This window comes from Nerophis lumbriciformis, linkage group LG29 (genome assembly GCF_033978685.3).
Source record: "Nerophis lumbriciformis linkage group LG29, RoL_Nlum_v2.1, whole genome shotgun sequence".
Taxonomy (NCBI): domain Eukaryota; kingdom Metazoa; phylum Chordata; class Actinopteri; order Syngnathiformes; family Syngnathidae; genus Nerophis; species Nerophis lumbriciformis.
In genome coordinates this window covers 4,193,931-4,217,754 of record NC_084576.2, presented here as the reverse complement: position 1 = coordinate 4,217,754, position 23,824 = coordinate 4,193,931, and the positions used below count along the sequence as shown (strand labels likewise).

The following is a 23,824-nucleotide window of genomic DNA, read 5'->3' as shown; positions in this document are numbered from 1 at the left end:
GCTGTGTGGCACGCACAAAAGTGCTTTCATCAAAGGCACCAGATGGCAGTATTGTCCTGTTTAAGAGTGTCACAACATTGCTGTTTACAGCAGACCAAAACGTGACTGCTGTTGTTGTGTGTTGTTACCGCGCTGGGAGGACGTTAATGAAACTGCCTAACAATAAACCCACATAAGAAACCAAGAACTCGCCCTCGATCATTCTACAGTTATAACGTCATTGGGCAGGCACACCGTTTATATTGTGGGAAAGCGGACTCAGGTCCGCGTGGACCTGAGTCCGCCTGAATTTCGGGAGATTTTCGGGAGATAATTTGTCCCGGGAGGTTTTCGGGAGAGGCGCTGAATTTCGGGAGTCTCCCAGAAAATCCGGGAGGGTTGGCAAGTATGCTGTATGAATGTTTAAAAAGGAATACATATTTAGTTGACTACATGTATGAATCTTTAAAAAGTAAACGTATTTAGGTGACTTCCTGTATGAATCTTTAAAAAGTCAAAGTATTTAGTTGACTTCCTGTATGAATATTTAAAAAGTAAAGGTATTTAGTTGACTTCCTGTATGAATATGTCAAATGTAAAAAGTATTTTTGTGTGAATGTGTGGCCTTTGACCCGTAGCCCCGCCCTTCGCCGGTGACCCCCCCCTCCCGTTCCTCCGCGGCCACATTGATTTTCCTTCCCCCTTCGACGGATCCTTGTGACGGTGCAGCTTGGCCCACAGTGTCCGAGACAGAATGGTAAGAAGCGGCTTCGACAGGCCGCCAGTCCTGCTGTAGGCAGAGCGGAGCGTGCAGGTTGGGGATGGTACCCGCGGACCGTTAGGAGGATGATGTTAGCCAGCATGGCTGCCGTTACGTGATCGCTAGCTAACCGCCGCCGCTTGCCGAAACCGTGGTACCGCTTTTTCATTAGGACTCTCTCACGCCGATGTGCTGGAACGGCGCGGTCCCCACCGGCCCGGAGCGACAAAAGGCCTCAGGCCGCGTGTCCCGGGGCAGCCATCTTAGTCCGCAGCCCGGAAAGTACCGTCCAGACCCACACTGACCTGGTTTGGTGTCGGCCTGGACCTGGGCCGGGCCAGACCCGCGGGCAGACCAGAGGCAGATATTAATACCTGCAGACCAGGAATCTTGTCTGTAGTCTAGTCCTACTAGTCCGTGGTCTAAGTCTAGTTTGTGGTCTAATCATAGTCTGTTTTTTAGTCCAAGTTTGTGGACTATATATGACAGTTTGTGTTCTAGTCTAGGTCTGGTTTGTGGTCTAGTCCTAGTTAGTGGTCTAGTGCTACTATAGTCTGTGGCCTGGTGCTAGTCTTGGATTTAGTTTTACTAGTCTGTGGTCTAATCTGTGGTCTATAGTGATGGGTTGATGAGGCCTCATGAAGCGTTTCGACACATTGCAAAACTGTATTGATACTGTGTCGATACTGTGTCACTAAATACTGACATCTGCTGGACATTAAAAATCCCTACAGGCAACCTATGGACCGACTCAACTGACACTGATTTGATGCCCTAGTACAGGGGTCACCAACCTTTTTGAAACCAAAAACTACTTCTTGGGTACTGATTAATGCGAAGGGCTACCAGTTTGATACACACTTCAATAAATAAATATATTGTCATTTGTAAGTTACACGTAAGTGTGATTTAAACAAGAATAGCTAAATAAATTAATTTATATATATAAAAAAAATGGGTATTTCTGTCTGTCATTCCGTCGTACATTTTTTTTTTCCTTTTACGGAAGGTTTTTTGTAGAGAATAAATGATGAAAAAACACTTAATTGAACGGTTTAAAAGAGGAGAAAACAAGAAAAAATTTAAAATAAAATTTTGAAACATAGTTTATCTTCAATTTCGACTCTTTATAATTCAAAATTCAACCGACAAAAAGAAGAGAGAAACTAGCTTATTTGAATCTTTTTGAAAAAATAAAAAAAAGAATTTATGGAACATCATTAGTAATTTTTCCTGATTAAGATACATTTTAGAATTTTGATGACATGTTTTAAATTGGTTAAAATCCAATCTGTACTTTGTTAGAATATTTAACAAATTGGACCAAGCTATATTTCTAACAAAGACAAATCAGTATTTCTTCTAGATTTTCCAGAACAAAAATTTTAAAAGAAATTCAAAATACTTTGAAATAAGATTTAAATTTGATTCTACAGATTTTCTAGATTTGGCAGAATAATTTTTTTGAATTTTAATCATAGTAAGTTTGAAGAAATATTTCACAAATATTCTTCGTCGAAAAAACAGAAGCTAAAATATTTATTATTCTTTACAATAAAAAATAAATAAATTTACTTGAACATTGATTTAAATTGTCAGGAAAGAAGAGGAAGAAATTTAAAAGGTAAAAAGGTATATTTGTTTAAAAATTCTAAAATCATTTTTAAGGTTGTATTTTTTCTCTAAAATTGTATTTCTAAAAGTAATAAGAAGCAAAGTAAAAAATAAATGAATTTATTTAAACAAGTGAAGACCCATCCATCCATTTTCTACCGCTTATTCCAAGTGAAGACCAAGTCTTTAAAATATTTTCTTGGATTTTCAAATTCTATTTGAATTTTGTCTCTTTTAGAATTAAAAATGTCGAGCAAAGCGAGACCAGCTTGCTAGTAAATAAATAAAATTAAAAAAATAGAGGCAGCTCACTGGTAAGTGCTGCTCTTTGAGCTATTTTTAGAACAGGCCAGCGGGCGACTGATCTGGTCCTTACGGGCTAATATAAACCAAGTCATTGTATTTCATTTAGGATTATTTCATATCTTCATTTAAATAAAAATATATTTGTATCTTTTTTAGATACAGTCAATAAATAATGTGAACATGTATCATAACATGGAAATCTAAGAGAACGTGTTGTGGATGATTGTGGACTGGGAATTTCTTTAATATTATTTTTTTACACATTTTTATTAAAAAAAAAAAAAAAAAAAAATTTTTCCGACGTATTACATTTTAGACGATTTCTCTTCTTAGTTATTATTTCTCCGGCTGTAGAAAAGAGCCGCTCACAGGGCACAGAGGAGGCGTCAGTGCGACACAGTTGGCGTATCGGTCACGTGACCAAAACAGCTCATGATCGGTCACGTGACTTTCTAAAAGCGGTACGCGCACCGACACAGGGTTTTGCTCTATGAGCTCGACGCATGCGCCGATGCATCGGTGTTGCCGGACCCATCACTAGTGGTCTAGTCCTAGACTGTTTTTTAGTACTAGTCTTTGGTCTAGTCTTACTAGTCTGTGGTCTAGTACTAGTCTTGGGTTTAATCTTACAAGTCTGTGGTCCAGTCATTCTAGTCTGTGGTCTAGTTGTAGTCTGTGGTCTATATATTACAGTTTGTAGTCTAGTCCTACTAGTCTGTCCTGTAGTACTAGTCTTTGGTCTAGTTTTACTAGTCTGTGGTCTAGTACTAGTCTTTGGTCTAGTTTTACTAGTATGTGGTCTAGTACTACTCTTGGGTTTAGTCTTACTAGGCTGTGGTCTAGTCATTCTAGTCTGTGGTCTAGTAGTAGTAGTCTGTAGGCTAGTACTAGTTTGTGGTCTAGTCTTACTAGTCTGTGGTCTGGTACTAGTCTTTGGTCTAGTCGTACTAGTCTGTGGTCTAGTACTAGTCTTTGGTCTAGTTTTACTAGTCTGTGGTGTAGTACTAGTCTTTGGTCTAGTTTTACTAGTCTGTGGTGTAGTACTCGTCTTAGGTCTAGTCTCACTACACTTTGGTCTAGTCTTGCTAGTCTTTGGTCTAGTCATTCTAGTCTGTGTTCTAGTAGTATGTGGTATAGTACTAGTTTGTGGTTTAGTCTTACTAGTCTGTGGTCTAGTAATAGTTTGTGGTCTAGGTATAGTTTGTGGTCTAGTCCTAGTCTATTTTTTTAGGCCTAGTTTGGGGTGTATATATTACAGTTTGTAGTCTAGTCCTACTAGTTTGTGGTCTAGTACTAGTCTTTGGTCTAGTCTTACGTGTCTGTGCTCTAGTACTACTTTTTGTGGTGTAGTCCTACTAAGTCTAGTACTACATAATGGGCTAGTCTTACTAGTATGTAGTTTAGTACTAGTTGCAGTCTATATGTTACAATTTGTAGTCTAGTCCTACTAGGCTGTAACCTAGTCATAGTTTGTGATCTAGGTCTAGTTTGTGGTCTAGTCCCAGTCTGTTGTCTAGTCAGAGTTTGTGGTCTAGTTAGTACTAGTCTGCATTCCAGTACTAAGTCTGTTGTTTGGTTAATTGACTTTTTGAATATCTTCCAAGGTCTAGTCCTTTCTGTGGTGTAGATTGAGTTTGTAGTCCAGACTACTGATTCTCAACTTGTAGTACACCAAAGAATCAATGTTACTGTTCAAACTGTGTGTCATCTTACAGTGGCTAGAAATATGAAATATACTTTATAAATAAAACCTTTACCTTGTTTTTAATGATTACTTAGGTCTACTACACTACCGTACTTTAATGTTGTCATTATGGTGGTACTTGATGAATACTTAGGTCTACTACACTACTGTATTTTAATGCTGTGATTATGGTGGTACTTAATGAATACTTAGGTCTACTATGCTACTGTATTTTAATGTTGTCATTATGGTGGTACTTAATGAATACTTAGGTCTACTACACTAATGTATTTTAATGTTGTCATTATGGTGGTACTTAATGAATACTTAGGTCTACTACACTACTGTATTTTAATGCTGTCATTATGGTGGTACTTAATGAATACTTAGGTCTACTACACTACTATATTTTAATGTAGTCATTATGGTGGTACTTAATGAATACTTAGGTCTACTACACTACTGTATTTTAATGTTGTCATTATGGTGGTACTTGATGAATACTTAGGTCTACTACACTACTGTATTTTAATGCTGTGATTATGGTGGTACTTAATGAATACTTAGGTCTACTACACTACTGTATTTTAATGCTGTCATTATGGTGGTACTTAATGAATACTTAGGTCTACTACACTACTGTATTTTAATGTTGTCATTATGGTGGTACTTAATGAATACTTAGGTCTACTACACTACTGTATTTTAATGTAGTCATTATGGTGGTACTTAATGAATACTTAGGTCTACTACACTACTATATTTTAATGTAGTCATTATGGTGGTACTTAATGAATACTTAGGTCTACTACACTACTGTATTTTAATGTTGTCATTATGGTGGTACTTGATGAATACTTAGGTCTACTACACTACTGTATTTTAATGTCATTATGGTGAGACTTGATGAATACTTAGGTTTACTACACTACTGTATTTTAATGTCATTATGGTGAAACTTGATGAGTACTTAGGTCTACTACACTACTGTATTTTAATGTCATTATGGTGAGACTTGATGAGTACTTAGGTCTACTACACTACTGTATTTTAATGTCATTATGGAGGTACTTGATGAATACTTAGGTCTACTAAACTACTGTATTTTAATGTCATTATGGTGGTACTTGATGAATACTTAGGTCTACTACACTACTGTATTTTAATGTCATTATGGTGAGACTTGATGAGTACTTAGGTCTACTACACTACTGTATTTTAATGTCATTATGGTGAGACTTGATGAGTACTTATGTCTACTACACTACTGTATTTTAATGTCATTATGGAGGTACTTGATGAATACTTAGGTCTACTAAACTACTGTATTTTAATGTCATTATGGTGGTACTTGATGAATACTTAGGTCTACTACACTACTGTATTTTAATGTTGTCATTATGGTGGTACGTGGAGAGACAAGTGTTTTCTCAGCTGATACTTGGTGAAAAGAGTTTAAGAACCACTGATCTAGATCCATTATTTAGTGTAGTCTATGTTTGTAGTCTAATTCCAATATGAACTATAGTCTGTTTGTAGTCTGGATCCAATATGTACTATAGTCTGTTTAATAATAATAATGGATTAGATTTTATATAGCGCTTTTCTATTATTAGATACTCAAAGCGCTCACAGGGAAGTGATAACCCATCATTCATTCACACCTGGTGGTGGTAAGCTACATTTGTAGCCACAGCTGCCCTGGGGTAGACTGTTTGTAGTCTAGTTCCACTTTGTACTATAGTCTGTTTGTAGACTAGCTCCACTATGTAGTCTAGTCTGTTTGTAGACTCGATCCACTATGTACTATAGTCTGTTTGTAGGGTAGATCTACTTTGTACTATAGTCTGTTTTAGACTAGATCCACTATGTACAATAGTCTGTTTGTAGACTAGTTCCACTATGTACTATAGTCTGTTTGTAGTCTAAATCCACTATGTACTATAGTTTGTTTGTAGACTAGTTCCCCTATATACTATAGTCTGTTTGTAGTGTAGTTCCACTATGTACTATAGTCTAGTCTGTTTGTAGTCTATATCCACTTTGTACTATAGTCTGTTTGTAGACTAGTTCCACTTTGAACTATAATTTGTTTGTAGACTGGATCCAATATGTTCTATAATCTGTTTGTAGACTAGATCCACTATGTACTATAGTCTGTAGTCTAGGACCCACTATTTACTATAGTCTGTTTGTAGTCTAGATCCACTATGTACTATAGTCTGTTTGCAGACTAGCTCCGCTATGTAGTCTAGTCTGTTTGTAGACTAGTTCCACTATGTACTATAGTCTGTTTGTAGGCTTGTTCCTCTATATACTATAGTCTGTTTGTAGTGTACTATGTACTACAGTGTACTATGTACTATAGTCTAGTCCAGGGGTCGGCAACCTTTACCAGTCAAAGTGCCATTTTGACCAGTTTCACAAATTATAGAAAACAATGGGAGCCACAAACATTTTTTGACATTTATAATGAAATAACACTGCATACTAAGTTGTTTTTTTTTGCTTTGTGCTATGTATAAACCAGGGGTCTCAGACACGCTGCCCACATCTTAATATGGAATTTGAATGCTGGTGCGGCACGCGGGCTTTATTTGAATGGCGCTTGTCAGTGTCATGTGTGCCGTGATGGTACAGCATATAGCACCCACTACAACCAGCGTGCCTGATCAGTCACACGTCGTATGGGGCTTCCGCTTGCTCACGTAGGTGACAGCAAGGCATACTTGGTCAACAACCACACAGGTTACACTGACGGTGGCGGTATAAAAAAAAACTTTAACACTCTTACTAATAATGCGCCACACTGTGAACCCACACCAAACAAGAATGACAAACACATTTCGGGAGAACATCTGCACCGTAACACAACATAAACACAACAGGACAAATACCCAGAATCCCATGCAGCCCTAACACTTCCGGGATACATTATACACCCCCGCTACCAAAACCCCGCCCACCTCAACCGACGCACAGAAGGGGGGCAAGGGGGGGGGTTGATGTGTGAGGGAGCAGGGTTGGGGTGGCGGCGGGGTTTGGTGGTAGCAAGGGTGTATAATGTAGCCCGCAAGAGTCAGGGCTGCATGGGATTCTGGATATTTGTTCTTTGTGCTTATGTTGTGTTAAGGTGCAGATGTTCTCCCGAAATGTGTTTGTCATTCTTGTTTGGTTTTGGTTCAAAGTGTGGCGCATTATTAGTAAGAGTGTTAAAGTTGTTTTATATGGTCACCGTCAGTGTAACCTGTGTGGCTGTTGACCAAGTATGCCTTGCTGTCACGTACGTGAGCAAGCAGAAGATGCATACTGTATAACAAGTGGTTGGGCTGGCACGCTGTTAATACAGATTGTAGAGGGCGCCAAATGCTGTGCCATCATGGCACGCCCTTATTATAACTGAAGGGTGAAAATCGGAGAATATTAATCCCGAGAGATTTCTGCGAGAGGCACTGAAATCCGGAAGTTTCACGGGAAAATCGGGGGGTTCGGCAAGTAAGCTGCTGAGCCGCATCAGAGTGATCAAAGAGCCGCATGCGGCTCCGGAGCCGCGGGTTGCCGACCCCTGGTCTAGTTTGTTTATAGACTATATCCACGTTGTACTATAGTCTGTTTGTAGACTAGTTCCAATATGTACTATAGTCTAGTATGTTTGTAGACTAGATCCACTATGTACTATAGTCTGTTTGTAGACTAGATCCACTTTGTACTATAGTCTGTGTGTAGGCTAGATCCACCATGTACTATAGGCTAGTTCATGGGTTGGCGAGCCGCATGCGGTTCTTTGATCACTCTGATGCGGCTCAGCTGCATACTTGCCGACCCTCCCGATTTTTCCGAGAGACTTCCGGATTTCAGTGCCTCTTCCGGAAATATCCCGGGGCAAACATTCTCCGATTTTCACCCGGACAACAATATTGAAGGCGTGCCGTGATGGCACTGCCTTTAGCGTCCTCTACAACCTGTCGTCGCGTCCGCTTTTTCACCATACTATCTGCGTGCCGGCCCAGTCACATGTTGTATGCGGCTTCTGTTTACACACTTAAGTGACTGCAAGGCATACTTGATCAACAGCCATACAGGTCACACTGAGGGTGGCCGTATAAACAACTTTAACACTCTTACTAATATGCGCCACACTGTGAACCCACACCAAACAAGAATGACAAACACATTTCGGGAGAACATCCACACCGTAACACAATATCAATCAATCAATCAATCTTTATTTATACAGCCCTAAATCACAAGTGTCTCAAAGGGCTGCACAAGCCACAACGACATCCTCGGTACAAAGCCCACATACGGGCAAGGAAAAACTCACCCCAGTGGGACGTCGATGTGAATGACTATGAGAAACCTTGGAGAGGACCGCATATGTGGGTAACCCCCCCCCCTCTAGGGGAGACCGAAAGCAATGGATGTCGAGTGGGTCTGACATAATATTGTGAGAGTCCAGTCCATAGTGGATCCAACATAATAGTAAGAGTCCAGTCCATAGTGGGGCCAGCAGGACACCATCCCGAGCGGAGACGGGTCAGCAGCGCAGAGATGTTCCCTGCCGATGCACAGGCGAGCGGTCCACCCCGGGTCCCGACTCTGGACAGCCAGCACTTCATCCATGGCCACCGGACCTGTGCCCCCCCCCCCCTCAAAGAAAAGGGGAGCAGAGGAGAAAAGAAAAGAAACGGCAGATCAACTGGTCTAACAGGGGGGCTATTTAAAGGCTAGAGTATACAAATGAGTTTTAAGATGGGACTTAAATGCTTCTACAGAACAAATACCCAGAATCCCATGCATCCCTAACTTTTCCGAGCTACATTATACACCCCCGCTACCACCAAACACCGCCCACCTCAACCGACGCACGGAGGGGGGGGGCAAATCCCTCAGTAATTTCCCTTCCTGGTTCCATGACCCGCCCTATCTTGCCTCTGATTGGCCTAATCAAAACCAATCGTGACTCATCATAGTAAACAACCAACCAATCATGGATATTATTGTATGTAAACTAACCAACCACCATTGATGTTTCCCGTATATTTTGTCCCTTGCCGGTAGAGTTGCAGTAGTCCACTTCTTTCTTTCTCTTTTCCCTCTCTCTTCTTTTGTAGCATGTAGCTTAGCTAACCGCTACATAGGTCAAAAATAGATGAAGATAATTATATTTATATAGCACTTTTTCTCTAGCCAATATCTAAGTTACATTTGAACCAGTGTGGGTGGCACTGGGAGCAGGTGGGTAAAGTGTCTTGCCCAAGGACACAATGGCAGTGACTAGGATGGCGGAAGCAACCTGGAACCCTCAAGTTGCTGGCACGGCCACTCTACCAACCGAGCTATACCGATAAACTACGGAAATCGCTACTTGTTTAAAAAGTAGCAAAGCTACTGCCAACCTACTTGGAGATGTAGTTAAGCTACGTAGCTTCGATTTTAAGTTAATTATTTTTTTATGTAAAACTGTACTTTTTACCACTGCAGCCGTGAACCAGAATGGATTATCAAAACTCGTACTAATTACGGGAAAACTGCAGTTGTTGGCAGAGGTGGGACCAAGTCATTGTTTTGCAAGTCACAAGTAAGTCTCAAGTCTTTGCCCTCAAGTCCGAGTCAAGACAGGCAAGCCCAGAGTCAAGTCCAAAGTCAAGACTGGAAAGTCTCAAGTCAAGTCCTAAGTCCTGCATTTTGAGTTTCGAGTCCTTTCAAGTCCTTTTAACCACAGACTAATATATTAACACAGATTGTGTATGCTTTTCAAACGCTGTATTTATTTATTAAAACAAGTGCATTTTAAATTGCAGGAAAGAAAATTGTGCTGACATTGCACTTTATAATAGCACTATTAACCAGTCATTTTAAACATTAACTCATTCCTTTACAGAACAAACACATTGAAAAATAAAGTGCAAATGTACTTATTTGTACAAAAGTGTTAACATTGAAAAAACATGACATATACGTGAACATAACAAAAAAGTTGTACTTTTTATATGTCCGGGCCCTATGCTGCATTGCATTTGCAAAAGACCAAATTAGCCAAGAGTCTGTCAGTCATTTGTGCACGATGGGGGCGTAGTATGATGCCACCATGGCTGAAAACTCGCTCCACTGGAGCACTGGAGGCAGGCACTGCCAAGACTCTCATGGCCACTCGGAACAGTGAAGGAAGAGTCTTCATGTTCAATGCCCAGAACAAAAGGGGGAGAGAGTTTTTTTGGGTTGGTGCACTACTTGTAAGTGTATCTTGTGTTTTTTATGTTGATTTAATTAAAAAAAAAATAAAAAAAAAATTCTTGTGCGGCCCGATACCAATCGATCCACGGACCAGTACCGGGCCGCGGCCCGGTGGTTGGGGACCACTGAGGTAAACAACCAACAGTATGTCAGAAAGCTAACTAAAACGGTACACATATTCATAATATAGTATACATTTTAACTGACCTTTATTTTAATATTTGTGTCTTTTTTTAGGTGGCTAAAATACGCGGTGCTGCTGACCGCTGTCTAACGTTACGTGTGATATATTGACTAACGTAACCCTGCTTAAAAAAATCACTGAACAAAAAGTATGAATAAGGTAGTGAACTGCAACAGATTCCTGTGTTTGCAACAACGTTATAACGTTAGCAGTGAGTTTACAGCCTCACTGATTTAACTACACAGCAAATAAAAGTCACGTTACTTAGCCAATAAACGTTATCTTACATTCAAAACTTACCGTTCTTTGTGCAACTTCAAATGCCGGACGAAGTTGGAAGTTGTTGCCTCTCCATCAGTAATTTTCGAACCGCATGTGTTGCATACTGCAAACCGTTTTGTGTTGACAACCTCGTAATTTTTATACCCAAACGAAATTATTTTAGGTATCATTTTTTGTTCACTGGCGTGTGGTTTGGACATGTCTTCTTCGTTGGTTGTCCTGCAATTTGATTGGATGAATGCTGTGTGATGAAAACAAAGTAGATCTAATTTGATTGGCTGTTGTACTGAGACCACACCAGCTGACACACGCAACGCTGATAGACAAGTACACAATGAAAAATACGGAGAGCTCCCGAATAACTTTTTCATCTTTGGGTTTTGGGGAAAGTAGCAAGTCATGTCAAGTCATGTCAATTCAAAAGGCTCAAGTCCAAGTGAAGTCACAAGTCATTGATGTTAAAGTCTAAGTCGAGTTGCAAGTCTTTTTACATTTTGTCAAGTCGAGTCTAAAGTCATCAAATTCATGACTCGAGTCTGACTCGAGTCCAAGTCATGTGACTCGAGTCCACACCTCTGGTTGTTGGCGGGTACACAGAAGTTTGCGTTTTACTTACTAGTTGGTGACTGGCACACTGCTGGTGGCCCAGTCAGACTCCATATTTACTTGTGTGTTGTTGTTGTGGCTCAGTGCAGTGGGGGAGACGACAAGCACGTCTTGGAAGGAGGAAGGGGAGGAGTTTAATAGCTCGTGGAGTGTCGCGTCGTCTACATCGCTAAAAGAAACATCTAAAGAAGAGAATCCCTCGCCATCATGGACAATCCTGCCCACCCACTTCACAGACAGTTGAGGGACAGCGGAGCTCGTACTCCAACAGGCTCCTACAGCTTCGTTCCCACAATGTTCCATTCAAGAACTCCTTCATTCATTTCCATCCAGCTGTATAATCACTCGCCATACAGCAATAGATGATATCTGTCTATTACCTGACACCTGACATGTTAGATACCTCTCTTTATTTATAATGTTTATTTTCTGCTGGATCTACTCTCTATTTAATGCTGCAGCTGTTACATACAGGTAAAAGCCAGTAAATTAGAATATATTGAAAAACTTGGATTTATTTCAGTTATTGCATTCAAAAGGTGTAACTTGTACATTATATTTATTCATTGCACACAGACTGATGCATTAAAATGTTTATTTCATTTAATTTTGATGATTTGAAGTGGCAACAAATGAAAATCCAAAATTCCGTGTGTCACAAAATTAGAATATTACTTAAGGCTAATACAAAAAAGGGATTTTTAGAAATGTTGACCAACTGAAAAGTATGAAAATGAAAAATATGAGCATGTACAATACTCAATACTTGGTTGGAGCTCCTTTTGCCTCAATTACTGCGTTAATGCGGCGTGGCATGGAGTCGATGAGTTTCTGGCACTGCTCAGGTGTTATGAGAGCCCAGGTTGCTCTGATAGTAGCCTTCAACTCTTCTGCGTTTTTGGGTTTGGCATTCTGCATCTTCCTTTTCACAATACCCCACAGATTTTCTATGGGGCTAAGGTCAGGGGAGTTGGCGGGCCAATTTAGAACAGAAATACCATGGTCCGTAAACCAGGCACGGGTAGATTTTGCGCTGTGTGCAGGCGCCAAGTCCTGTTGGAACTTGAAATCTCCATCTCCATAGAGCAGGTCAGCAGCAGGAAGCATGAAGTGCTCTAAAACTTGCTGGTAGACGGCTGCGTTGACCCTGGATCTCAGGAAACAGAGTGGACCGACACCAACAGATGACATGGCACCCCAAACCATCACCCAACCATGCAAATTTTGCATTTCCTTTGGAAATCGAGGTCCCAGAGTCTGGAGGAAGACAGGAGAGGCACAGGATCCACGTTGCCTGAAGTCTAGTGTAAAGTTTCCACCATCAGTGATGGTTTGGGTAGCCTTAAGTAATATTCTAATTTTGTGACACACAGAATTTTGGATTTTCATTTGTTGCCACTTCAAATCATCAAAATTAAATGAAATAAACATTTGAATGCATCAGTCTGTGTGCAATGAATAAATATAATGTACAAGTTACACCTTTTGAATGCAATTACTGAAATAAATCAAGTTTTTCAAAATATTCTAATTTACTGGCTTTTACCTGTATACTGTAATATTGTACATGGTAATTGTTATATATTATATATAAAATATAATATAATATATCAGTATATATCATATAGTCTACTTCATACCTGCATTATCCTTTCCATCATTACACTTTCCATCCTTTGTAACTGAGCTACTGTGTGGAACAATTTCCCTTGTGGATCATTAAAGTCTAAGTGGGTAGCTGGGGTGAATCAAGGACCACAATAAATAAGCGCCGTTTGGTCATTTTAATGTGAAATAAATTATATCAATATTACGATATTTTCTTAATTCATATCTTTAAAAAAATATATTGATATAACTTACAAACTCAATATATCGCTAGCCCTACTATGTACTATAGTCTTTTTGTAGACTAGATCCACTATGTACTATAATCTGTTTGTAGACTACATCCACTATGTACTATAGAGTAGTCTGTTTGTAGACTAGGTCCACTATGTACTATAATCTGTTTGTAGACTACATCCACTATGTACTATAGTCTAGTCTGTTTGTAGACTAGATCCACTTTGTTCTATAGTCTAGTCTGTCTGTAGTCTAGCTCCACTTTGTACTATAGACTGTTTGTAGACTAGATCCACTATGTACTATAACATATTTGTAGACTACATCCACTATGTACTATAGTCTAGTCTGTTTGTAGACTAGATCCACTTTGTGCTATAGTCTGGTCTGTCTGTAGTCTAGCTCCACTATGTACTATAGACTGTTTGTAGACTAGATCCGCTATGTACTATAATCTGTTTGTAGACTACATCCACTATGTACTATAGTCTAGTCTGTTTGTAGACTACATCCACTATGTAGTATAGTCTAGTCTGTTTGTAGAGTACATCCACTATGTACTATAGTCTAGTCTCTTTGTAGACTAGATCCACTTTGTTCTATAGTCTAGTCTGTCTGTAGTCTAGCTCCACTTTGTACTATAGACTGTTTGTAGACTAGATCCACTATGTACTATAACATATTTGTAGACTACATCCACTATGTACTATAGTCTAGTCTGTTTGTAGACTAGATCCACTTTGTGCTATAGTCTGGTCTGTCTGTAGTCTAGCTCCACTATGTACTATAGACTGTTTGTAGACTAGATCCGCTATGTACTATAATCTGTTTGTAGACTACATCCACTATGTACTATAGTCTAGTCTGTTTGTAGACTACATCCACTATGTAGTATAGTCTAGTCTGTTTGTAGAGTACATCCACTATGTACTATAATCTAGTCTCTTTGTAGACTAGATCCACTTTGTTCTATAGTCTAGTCTGTCTGTAGTCTAGCTCCACTATGTACTATAGACTGTTTGTAGACTAGAACCACTATGTACTATAGTCTAGTCTGTTTGTAGACTAGCTCCACTGTGTATTATAGACTGTGTGTAGACTAGATTCACTCTGTACTATCAATCCGATACCAAGTAGTTACAGGATCATACATTGGTCATATTCAAGGTCCTCATGTGTCCAAGGACATGTTTCCTGACTTTATAAACATAATATAAATTAAAAAATATTGCTAAAAAATATTGATGTAATCATAGTAGTATCGACTAGATACGCTCCTGTATTTGGTATCATTACAGTGGATGTTAGGTGTAGATCCACCAATGGCTTTTGTTTATATTGTAGCGTTCGGGAAGTGTTGGTGCTGCAGGGAATTCTGTGAATTTGTTCTGTTGTGTGTATGTTGTGTTGCGGTGCAGATATTCTCCCAAAATGTGTTTGTCATTGTTGTTTAGCGTGGTTTCATTATATGGCACATGTTTATGACAGTGTTGGCGATGTTCATATGGCCACCCTTAGTGTGACATGTATGGCTCTTGACTAAGTATGCGTTGACCCTGGATCTCAGGAAACAGAGTGGACCGACACCAGCAGATGACATGGCACCCCAAACCATCACCCAACCATGCAAATTTTGCATTTCCTTTGGAAATCGAGGTCCCAGAGTCTGGAGGAAGACAGGAGAGGCACAGGATCCACGTTGCCTGAAGTCTAGTGTAAAGTTTCCACCATCAGTGATGGTTTGGGGTGCCATGTCATCTGCTGGTGTCGGTCCACTCTGTTTCCTGAGATCCAGGGTCAACGCAGCCGTCTACCAGCAAGTTTTAGAGCACTTCATGCTTCCTGCTGCTGACCTGCTCTACGGAGATGGAGATTTCAAGTTCCAACAGGACTTGGCGCCTGCACACAGCGCAAAATCTACCCGTGCCTGGTTTACGGACCATGGTATTTCTGTTCTAAATTGGCCCGCCAACTCCCCTGACCTTAGCCCCATAGAAAATCTGTGGGGTATTGTGAAAAGGAAGATGCAGAATGCCAGACCCAAAAACGCAGAAGAGTTGAAGGCCACTATCAGAGCAACCTGGGCTCTCATAACACCTGAGCAGTGCCAGAAACTCATCGACTCCATGCCACGCCGCATTAACGCAGTAATTGAGGCAAAAGGAGCTCCAACCAAGTATTGAGTATTGTACATGCTCATATTTTTCATTTTCATACTTTTCAGTTGGCCAACATTTCTAAAAATCCCTTTTTTGTATTAGCCTTAAGTAATATTCTAATTTTGTGACACACGGAATTTTGGATTTTCATTTGTTGCCACTTCAAATCATCAAAATTAAATGAAATAAACATTTGAATGCATCAGTCTGTGTGCAATGAATAAATATAATGTACAAGTTACACCTTTTGAATGCAATTACTGAAATAAATCAAGTTTTTCAAAATATTCTAATTTACTGGCTTTTACCTGTATAGTCTGTTCGTAGTCTAGATCCACTATGTACAACAGTCTGTATGTAGTCTAGTTCCACTATGTACTATAGGCTAATCTGTTTGTAGCCTATTTCCACTATGTAATATAATCTAGTCTGTTTGTAGTCTAGATCCACTATGTGCTATAGTCTGTTCGTAGTCTATATCCACTATGTACAATAGTCTGTATGTAGTCTAGTTCCACTATGTACTATAGTCTAGTCTGTTTGTCGAATAGTTCCACTTTGTTCTATAGGCTGTTTGTAGAGTAGATCCACTATGTGCTATAGTCTGTTCGTAGTCTATATCCACTATGTACAACAGTCTGTATGTAGTCTAGTTCCACTATGTACTATAGGCTAATCTGTTTGTAGCCTATTTCCACTATGTAATATAATCTAGTCTGTTTGTAGTCTAGATCCACTATGTGCTATAGTCTGTTCGTAGTCTATATCCACTATGTACAATAGTCTGTATGTAGTCTAGTTCCACTATGTACTATAGTCTAGTCTGTTTGTCGAATAGTTCCACTTTGTGCTATAGGCTGTTTGTAGAGTAGATCCACTATGTGCTATAGTCTGTTTGTAGTTGTGTTAGCGCACGGCATGCTAACACGCAATGTGTTAGTGCGCAGCGTGCTAACACGCGATGTGTTAGCGCGCGGCATGCTAGCACGCGATGTGTTAGCGCACGTCATGCTAACATGCGATGTGTTAACGCGCGGCATGATAACGCGCTATATGTTAGCATGCGGCATGCTAACACGCTATGTGTTAGCGCGTGGCATGCTAGCACGCTATGTGTTAGCACGCGGCCTTGCTAACTTGGGCCGTTTGATTGGCAGGCGTCAGGCGTGACCGTGAACGACGAGGTCATCAAGGTGTTCGACGACATGAAGTTGAGGAAGTCCTCCCAACAGGAGGTGAAGAAGAGGAAGAAGGCGGTACTCTTCCGTCTAAGCGACGACAGGAAGAAGATCATCGTGGAGGAGGGGAAACAGATCCTGGTGGGCGACATCGGCGAGACGGTGGACGACCCCTACGCCTGCTTCGTGAAGCTCCTCCCCCTGGACGACTGTCGATACGCCCTCTACGACGCCACCTATGAGACCAAGGAGTCCAAGAAGGAGGACCTAGTCTTCATCTTCTGGTGCGTTAAAAACGCAAAGGTCCACTGGAACCTAAAACCTAATTGGAACCACTTTGACTGAAGCCGAACCCAGTTAGAACCACTTTATTAGTGGTTAAACTACTTTAGAACCACTTTGACTGAATTAGAACCTACTAACCCCGTTTCCATATGAGTTGGGAAATTGTGTTAGATGTAAATATAAACGGAATACAATGATTTGCAAATCATTTTCAACCCATATTCAGTTGAATATGCTACAAAGACAACATATTTGATGTTCAAACTGATAAACTTTTTTTTTTTGCAATTAATCATTAACTTTAGAATTTGATGCCAGCAACACGTGACAAAGAAGTTGGGAAAGGTGGCAATAAATACTGATAGCGTTGAGGAATGCTCATCAAACACTTATTTGGAACATCCCACAGGTGTGCAGGCTAATTGGGAACAGGTGGGTGCCATGATTGGGTATAAAAACAACTTCCCAAAAAATGCTCAAGGATGGGGTGATGTACACCCCTTTGTCCACAACTGCATGAGCAAATAGTCAAACAGTTTGAGAACAACGTTTCTCAAAGTGCAATTGCAAGAAATTTTGGGATTTCAACACCTACGGTCCATAATATCATCAAAAGGTTCAGAGAATCTGGAGAAATCACTCCACGCAAAGTTCAAAAGCCAGCATCTGTGATGGTATGGGGGTGCATTAGTGCCCAAGGCATGGGTAACTTACACATCTGTGAAGGCACCATTAATACTGAAAGGTACATACAGGTTTTGGAACAACATATGCTGCCATCTAAGCGCCGTCTTTTTCATGGACGCCCCTGCTTATTTCAACAAGACAATGCCAAGCCACATTCAGCACGTGTTACAACAGCGTGGCTTCGTAAAAAAAAGAGTGCGGGTACTTTCCTGGACCGCCTGCAGTCCAGACCTGTCTCCCACCGAAAATGTGTGGCGCATTATGAAGCGTAAAATACGACAACGGAGACCCCGGACTGTTGAACGACTGAAGCTCTACATAAAACAAGAATGGGAAAGAATTCCACTTTCAAAGCTTCAACAATTAGTTTCCTCAGTTCCCAATCGTTTATTGAGTGTTGTTAAAAGAAAAGGTGATGTAACACAGTGGTGAACATGCCCTTTCCCAACTACTTTGGCACGTGTTGCAGCCATGAAATTCTAAGTTAATTATTATTTGCAAAAAAAAAATTAAGTTTATAAGTTTGAACACCAAATATCTTGTCTTTGTCGTGCATTCAATTGAATATGGGTTGAAAATGATTTGCAAATCATTGTATTCCGTTTATATTTACATCTAACACAATTTCCCAACTCATGGAAACGGGTTTGTAGTTAGAACCACTTAATAAGTTGTTAAAGTACTTTAGAACTACATTGACTAAACCATAACCTAGTTAGAACCATGATGTTATTAGTTGTAAAACTACTTTAGAACCACATTGACTAAACCAGAACCGAGTTAAAACTATTTTGACTGAACCACAAGCTAGTTAGAACCACTTTGATAGTTATTCAACTACTTGTGAACCATTTTGACTAAACTAAAACCTAGTTAGAACCACTTTACAATTGTTAAACTACATTAGAACTACTTTGACTGAACCAGAGTCACTTGGACAATTTGATCAAACCATAACCTATTTAGAACCACTTGCATACTTGTTAAGCTACTTTACAACCACATTGACTAAGCCAGGACATAGTCAGAACCACTTTGACTGAACTATAACCTAGTTAGAACCACTTTATTAGTTGTTAAAATCCTTTTGAACCACATTGACTGAACCAGAACCGAGTTAAAACCATTTTGACTGAACCAGAACCTAGTTAAAACCACTTTAATAGCTGCCCAACTCCTTTAGAACCATTTTGGCTGAACCAGAATTTAGATAGACCCATTTTAATATTTTTTAACCCCTTTGGAACCACTTTGATTGAACCAGAACCACTTTGACTAAACCATAACCTAGTTAGAACCACTTTAATAGTTGTTAAACTACATTAGAACCACTTTGACTGAACCTGAACCCAATAATAACCACTTTATTAGTTGTTAAACTACATTAGAACCACTCTGACTGAACCAGAACCCAGTTTGAACCACTTTAATAGTTGTTAAACTACATTACGACCACTTTGATTGAACCTCAACACAGTTAGAACCACTTTAATAGTTGTTAAACTACTCTATAACCACTTTGACTGAGCAACAACCTTGTTAGAACCACTTTAATAATTGTTCAACTGCTTTAGAACTACTTTGACTGAACCAGAACCACTTTGACTAAACCAGTACTTAGTTAGTACCACTTTAATAGTTGTTAAACTACATTAGAACCAATCTGAACCATAACCCATTAGAACCACTTTAATAGTTGTTAAACTACATTAGAACCAATTTGATTGAACCTCAACCCAGTTGGAACCACTTTAATATTTGTTAAACTACTTTATAACCACTTAAACTGAAACAGAACCCCGTTAAAACCACTTTGACTAAATCAGAACTACTTTGACTGAATCAGAAACGATTTAGAACCCCTTTTATAGTTTTTAAACTAATTTGACAGAAACAGAACCCTGTTCGAACCACTTTAATAATTGTTAAACAATTTTAGAACCACTTTAACTGAACCAGAACCACTTTGACAGTTTGATCAAACCATAACCTATTTAGAACCACGTGCATACTTGTTAAACTACTTAAGAACCATTTTGACAAGTTTGATCAAACCATTACCTATTTAGAACCATAACCTATTTAGATCCACTTGCATACTTGTTAAACTACTTTAGAACCACATTGACTAAGCCAGGACATAGTTAGAACTCCTTTGACAATTGTTAAACTACTTTAGAACCACTTTGACTGAACCAGAACCTCTTTAGAACCACTTTGACTAAGCCAGAATCACTTTGACTAAACTATACCCTAGTTAGAACCACTTTAATAGTTGTTAAACTAAATTAGAATAACTTTGACTGAACCAGAACCCATTTAGAACCACTTTATTGGTTGTTAAACTACACTAGAACCACTTTGATTGAACCTCAACCCAGTTAGAACCACTTTAATAGTTGTTAAATTACTTTAGAATCACTTTGACTAAATCACAACCACTTTGACTGAACTAGTACTCCTGTAGAACCACTTTAATAGTTGTTATCCGACTTGAGAACCACTCTGACTGAACCAGAACCACGTTAGAACCATTTTGACTAAATCAGAACCAATTTGACTGAACTAGACTTCTTTAGAACCACTTTGACTGAACCATAACCCAGTTAGAACCACTTTAATTGTTGTTAAGCTACTTTATAACCACTTTGACGGAAACAGAACCCTGTTAGACCCACTTTAATACTTGTTAAATTACTTTAGAATCACTTTGACTAAATCACAACCACTTTGACTGAACTAGTACTCCTGTAGAACCACTTTAATAGTTGTTATCCGACTTGAGAACCACTCTGACTGAACCAGAACCACGTTAGAACCATTTTGACTAAACTAAAACCCAGGTAAAGGAACTTTAATAGTTGTTATGCCACTTGAGAACCACTCTGATGGAACCAGAACCCCATTATAACCACTTTGACTGAACTAGAACCCAGTAAGAACCACTTTGACTGAACCAGAACCCCATTAGAACCACTTTGACTAAACTAAAACCCAGGTAAAGGAACTTTAATAGTTGTTATGCCACTTGAGAACCACTCTGATGGAACCAGAACCCCATTATAACCACTTTGACTGAACTAGAACCCAGGTAGAACCACTTTAATAGTTGTTATCCTACTTGATAACCACTCTGACTGTACCAGAACCACGTTAGAACCATTTTGACTGAACCATAACCCAGTGAGAACCACTTTGACTGAACCAGAACCCCATTAGAACCACTTTGACTAAGCCAGAATCACTTTGACTAAACTATACCCTAGTTAGAACCACTTTAATAGTTGTTAAACTAAATTAGAATACCTTTGACTGAACCAGAACCCAGTTAGAACCACTTTATTGGTTGTTAAACTACACTAGAACCACTTTGACTGAACCATAACCCAGTTAGAACCACTTTAATAGTTGTTAAACTACATTAGAACTACTTTGATTGAACCTCAACCCAGTTAGAACCACATCAATAGTTGTTAAACTACTTTATAACCAATTTGACTAAATCAGAACCAATTTGACTGAACTAGACTTCTTTAGAACCACTTTGACTGAACCATAACCCAGTTAGAACCACTTTAATTGTTGTTAAGCTACTTTATAACCACTTTGACGGAAACAGAACCCTGTTAGACCCACTTTAATACTTGTTAAATTACTTTAGAATCACTTTGACTAAATCACAACCACTTTGACTGAACTAGTACTCCTGTAGAACCACTTTAATAGTTGTTATCCGACTTGAGAACCACTCTGACTGAACCAGAACCACGTTAGAACCATTTTGACTAAACTAAAACCCAGGTAAAGGAACTTTAATAGTTGTTATGCCACTTGAGAACCACTCTGATGGAACCAGAACCCCATTATAACCACTTTGACTGAACTAGAACCCAGTAAGAACCACTTTGACTGAACCAGAACCCCATTAGAACCACTTTGACTAAACTAAAACCCAGGTAAAGGAACTTTAATAGTTGTTATGCCACTTGAGAACCACTCTGATGGAACCAGAACCCCATTATAACCACTTTGACTGAACTAGAACCCAGGTAGAACCACTTTAATAGTTGTTATCCTACTTGATAACCACTCTGACTGTACCAGAACCACGTTAGAACCATTTTGACTGAACCATAACCCAGTGAGAACCACTTTGACTGAACCAGAACCCCATTAGAACCACTTTGACTAAACTAAAACCCAGGTAAAGGAACTTTAATAGTTGTTATACCACTTGAGAACCACTCTGATGGAACTAGAACCCCGTTATAACCACTTTGACTGAACCATAACCCAGTTAGAACCACTTTAATTGTTGTTAAGCTACTTTATAACCACTTTGACGGAAACAGAACCCTGTTAGACCCACTTTAATACTTGTTAAATTACTTTAGAATCACTTTGACTAAATCACAACCACTTTGACTGAACTAGTACTCCTGTAGAACCACTTTAATAGTTGTTATCCGACTTGAGAACCACTCTGACTGAACCAGAACCACGTTAGAACCATTTTGACTAAACTAAAACCCAGGTAAAGGAACTTTAATAGTTGTTATGCCACTTGAGAACCACTCTGATGGAACCAGAACCCCATTATAACCACTTTGACTGAACTAGAACCCAGTAAGAACCACTTTGACTGAACCAGAACCCCATTAGAACCACTTTGACTAAACTAAAACCCAGGTAAAGGAACTTTAATAGTTGTTATGCCACTTGAGAACCACTCTGATGGAACCAGAACCCCATTATAACCACTTTGACTGAACTAGAACCCAGGTAGAACCACTTTAATAGTTGTTATCCTACTTGATAACCACTCTGACTGTACCAGAACCACGTTAGAACCATTTTGACTGAACCATAACCCAGTGAGAACCACTTTGACTGAACCAGAACCCCATTAGAACCACTTTGACTAAACTAAAACCCAGGTAAAGGAACTTTAATAGTTGTTATACCACTTGAGAACCACTCTGATGGAACTAGAACCCCGTTATAACCACTTTGACTGAACTAGAACCCAGGTAGAACCAGTTTAATAGTTGTTATTCTACTTGAGAACGACTCTGACTATACCAGAAGCCCGTTAGAACCACTTTGACTGAACTAGAACCACTGCGTTGAAAAGGTCTCTCTGCGCTAGCTAGTACACCGATGTCATGCACCGCCATCAACAGGAAGTCTTGTGTTCTCTGCAGGGCTCCGGATGCCGCTCCTCTCAAGAGCAAGATGATATACGCCAGCTCCAAAGACGCCATCAAGAAGACATTTACAGGTGAGGTGGGCGGGCGGGCGGGCGAGGGAGCGGAGCCGTGAGTGACGAGGCCGTGTCCCCTCAGGTATCAAACACGAGTGGCAGGTGAACGGGCTGGACGACATCCAGGACCGCAGCACGCTGGCCGAGAAGCTAGGCGGGAACGTGGTGGTGTCGCTGGAGGGGAAGCCGCTGTGATGTCATCAGCCGTGCCATGTGACCCACCTGAACGCCGCCTGCTGTGTGTCACGTCAAGGATCAGCGTCTTTGGGCGCCCTTGTGCACTTGCTTTTACCCCCAGATGATCTCATTAACATAAAATATGCAAACTCCTCCCACTTTGCTGCCACATGGCAGGAAGGTTTTGCCAAACATCACAAGGCTTTTTAAAGGACTTTTATTTATATTCTTCTCCTTTGTGGCGCCGGTAGCGCTCGCTCCTCGACGCCTTACGTTCGCTCGGTATGTCACTTAGTTCCAGTGCGCCTTTATTTTGGAAACACTACAGGAAGCAGAGACGCCTTAACGTGAAACCTTGTTTGTGAGATCACAGGAAGCCACTGCAATAAAAGGCCTGTGGCCCCGCCTCCCGCCTTTTCTCTGCCTCCTCCGCACTTCCTTGAACCAATTGTATACCTTCTCCTTTCAGAAGGACTCAACCAGAACCACCTTGACTGAACCAGAACCCCGTTAGAACCACTTTGACTCAAATAGACCCTAGTTAGAACCACTTTGACTGAACCATAACCTCATTAAAA

General features: G+C 39.9%; 1 protein-coding gene across 1 annotated transcript; it reads left to right on the top strand.

The window, feature by feature from the left end:
- Positions 1 to 632: 632 nt before the first annotated feature.
- cfl2 (cofilin 2 (muscle)) lies at positions 633 to 23,652 on the top strand. Its single transcript, XM_061925169.1, has 4 exons — positions 633 to 736; positions 16,814 to 17,118; positions 23,011 to 23,087; positions 23,152 to 23,652. The coding sequence occupies exons 1-4, from the start codon at positions 734 to 736 to the stop codon at positions 23,262 to 23,264; spliced, it is 498 nt and encodes a 165-aa protein (XP_061781153.1). The 5' UTR covers positions 633 to 733; the 3' UTR covers positions 23,265 to 23,652.
- The last annotated feature ends 172 nt before the right edge of the window (positions 23,653 to 23,824 follow it).

Bases quoted from the DNA above. Each gene is read 5' to 3' on its own strand.
- cfl2 (XM_061925169.1), top strand. The intron at 17,119-23,010 runs GTGCGTTAAAAA...TGTTCTCTGCAG, and splicing joins GACCTAGTCTTCATCTTCTG to GGCTCCGGATGCCGCTCCTC. The intron at 23,088-23,151 runs GTGAGGTGGGCG...GTGTCCCCTCAG, and splicing joins CATCAAGAAGACATTTACAG to GTATCAAACACGAGTGGCAG.